This window comes from Trachymyrmex septentrionalis, unplaced genomic scaffold (assembly GCF_001594115.1).
Source record: "Trachymyrmex septentrionalis isolate Tsep2-gDNA-1 unplaced genomic scaffold, Tsep1.0 scaffold1, whole genome shotgun sequence".
NCBI classification, from domain to species: domain Eukaryota; kingdom Metazoa; phylum Arthropoda; class Insecta; order Hymenoptera; family Formicidae; genus Trachymyrmex; species Trachymyrmex septentrionalis.
In genome coordinates this window covers 299,220-301,318 of record NW_017304123.1, presented here as the reverse complement: position 1 = coordinate 301,318, position 2,099 = coordinate 299,220, and the positions used below count along the sequence as shown (strand labels likewise).

The 2,099-nt window shown below is 35.9% G+C and overlaps 1 protein-coding gene across 1 annotated transcript in view; it reads right to left on the bottom strand.

The window, feature by feature from the left end:
- The window catches only part of LOC108752247 (serine/threonine-protein phosphatase 6 catalytic subunit), a 2,997-nt gene extending 1,588 nt beyond the window's left edge, over positions 1-1,409 (bottom strand). Inside the window, exons 1-5 of the mRNA XM_018492981.1 lie at positions 1,341-1,409; positions 1,092-1,187; positions 571-778; positions 393-472; positions 209-314 (exon numbers count right to left, since the gene is read on the bottom strand). Coding sequence (XP_018348483.1) covers positions 209-314; positions 393-472; positions 571-778; positions 1,092-1,187; positions 1,341-1,409 — 559 coding nt within the window. The remainder of the gene's footprint in view (positions 1-208; positions 315-392; positions 473-570; positions 779-1,091; positions 1,188-1,340) is intronic.
- Between the last annotated feature and the right edge of the window lie 690 nt (positions 1,410-2,099).

Below are 2,099 nucleotides of genomic sequence, written 5' to 3'. Positions count from 1 at the left end.
AAACTTATTGCGAAAAATTAAATTGAATTAATATTTCAGAAATAAATTTAATCAATTTAATTGAATGTATATTAGATAGTAGTTCAACATCTTAACACTCGACCGAAAAGGCGCTTTGTTTTTAAAGTCTTGTTATTATCTGACAATAATACAAGTAACATAATTTTTATTTTACACTGAAATATTATGTTACACATTTAATACATACCTTTGTGTGGAATCTCTTGATTCCTTTCAATCGTTCTAATTTGATCTAGTGTTCTAATAGCCGGAGACAATCCACCATGTACACAAAGAACCTGTTCATCAATTAACTGAAACAGAATTTTATTCAAGTATAATAAAATATAAAAAATTGTAATTTTTAAAAGATCTTTTATACAAATACTCACGGCAGCAACTGTGAGCAAGTCAAATACCCTACAACAGTACTTCCAAGCATTAGCATTGCCGTATTTGTTTTGACATTCATCTAGAATAGACAACAAAGAAATAATGTGTGAAAATAAAGTTTTGTTATGTATAAATACAAACAAGTCATCAGAAAAGAAAATAATATTGTATGCTTACCATAAAATCCATAAACATGCGTGATTTGTCTAGATTCATGATTACCACGTAGTAACGTTATTCTGTCAGACCATTTAGCTTTAAGTGTGAGCAGACGAGTAAACGTTTCTAAGCTGTAGTAGCCCCGATCGACAAAATCTCCCAGGAATATATAATTTGTATCTGGTACGGGGCCACCATTGCGAAACAGTTCCTCTAAATCATAGAACTGTAATAGCACAAGATAAATAATTTAAAGTATATTTATATCATAACTGTACAAATAACTAAACTATTAGTATAGGTATAAAATATAAAGATCAAGAATGGTTATAAGATAGATCATAAAACAAATAGATCTGGAGACACAGTAGTGTCTCGGCACCAAGCAAGCGCAGCGACACTATCATGTTCCTTTTAACGATAAATGGATGAATATAATGGATCTGTTGCGACGCTAATTCGGAAGATTAAAATCCTAAAATTTTGTCGATTCCGATGATGCTCTGATTTTAAGGTTAGGGTGTATATCCGGAACTTACCTGGCCGTGTATATCGCCGCATACTGTCACCGGAGTAGATACAGGCTGGATATTTGACTCCTCCAGTAATAAATCACATACCACGTCACAGAGTTTCTGTCGACAACGATAAAAGTTAACGCGATAAGTAACTCAGAAGGGACAAAACGCGTAAGCCGCTAGGTGAATAATTTAATCAGCGCTTGTGTTCGCGCGACCGTTACCGCGCAGAAAACGGCACGACCGGCACACATCATAAGTATAATTTACCTTGAGATCATTCTCGGGCAAGTATTTGCATTCTTTCGCGATATCTATCCATTTATCGATGTCTGACATTTTGAAATCACACAGTAGGAAAATACCAATACTGATCGCGCCCTCACAGCTACGTCGTCTCTGTGCGCGCCCAATGTTGCTGGATCTTAAGGTAAAATCACACGGTGCGGAATAGGACTGTGGAATAGAGAATGCGTCATTGGTTGCGTTTAGCAGAACGTTTATTTTGGAACTGTTGCAAGTTTTTTTTGCGTTGATTGGATCTGTTATGCTTTTAAAACAAGAGGAATGGTTCTATCTCAGCAGAGAATCATAAGGGTGCGTTCACACCTTGATGGAAAAGCGGAAAAGCAGCAGCCAATCAGAACTCTAGCTGGTAGTCTACAATTTCGGCTTCTTGTGTAAAGCCGGAATCAGACTATACATTGATGATTGAGATTAAAGATTAAAGATTGAAATTTTACTAATGAGGACAAAAAAGTTTTGGCTCCTTTTGTTTTGATTGGTCAAACTTCAATCTTTCAATCTTCAATCTCATTCTTCAATGCGTAGTCTGAGTCTTGCCTTACAGTGTGTCACCTGTATACGTTGTTGGAAAACACCCTAACGCCTAATATCTCGTTTTGCAGAGTAGTTTACTTTTTTCTGCCAGATTCTTTCATTTTACGCGACGAATGAGCCTAATTTTATCGAAATCGGACGTGAGAAAACTCTTTTGAAGAATTATGGTGCAGCCACAATAGAAGGAAT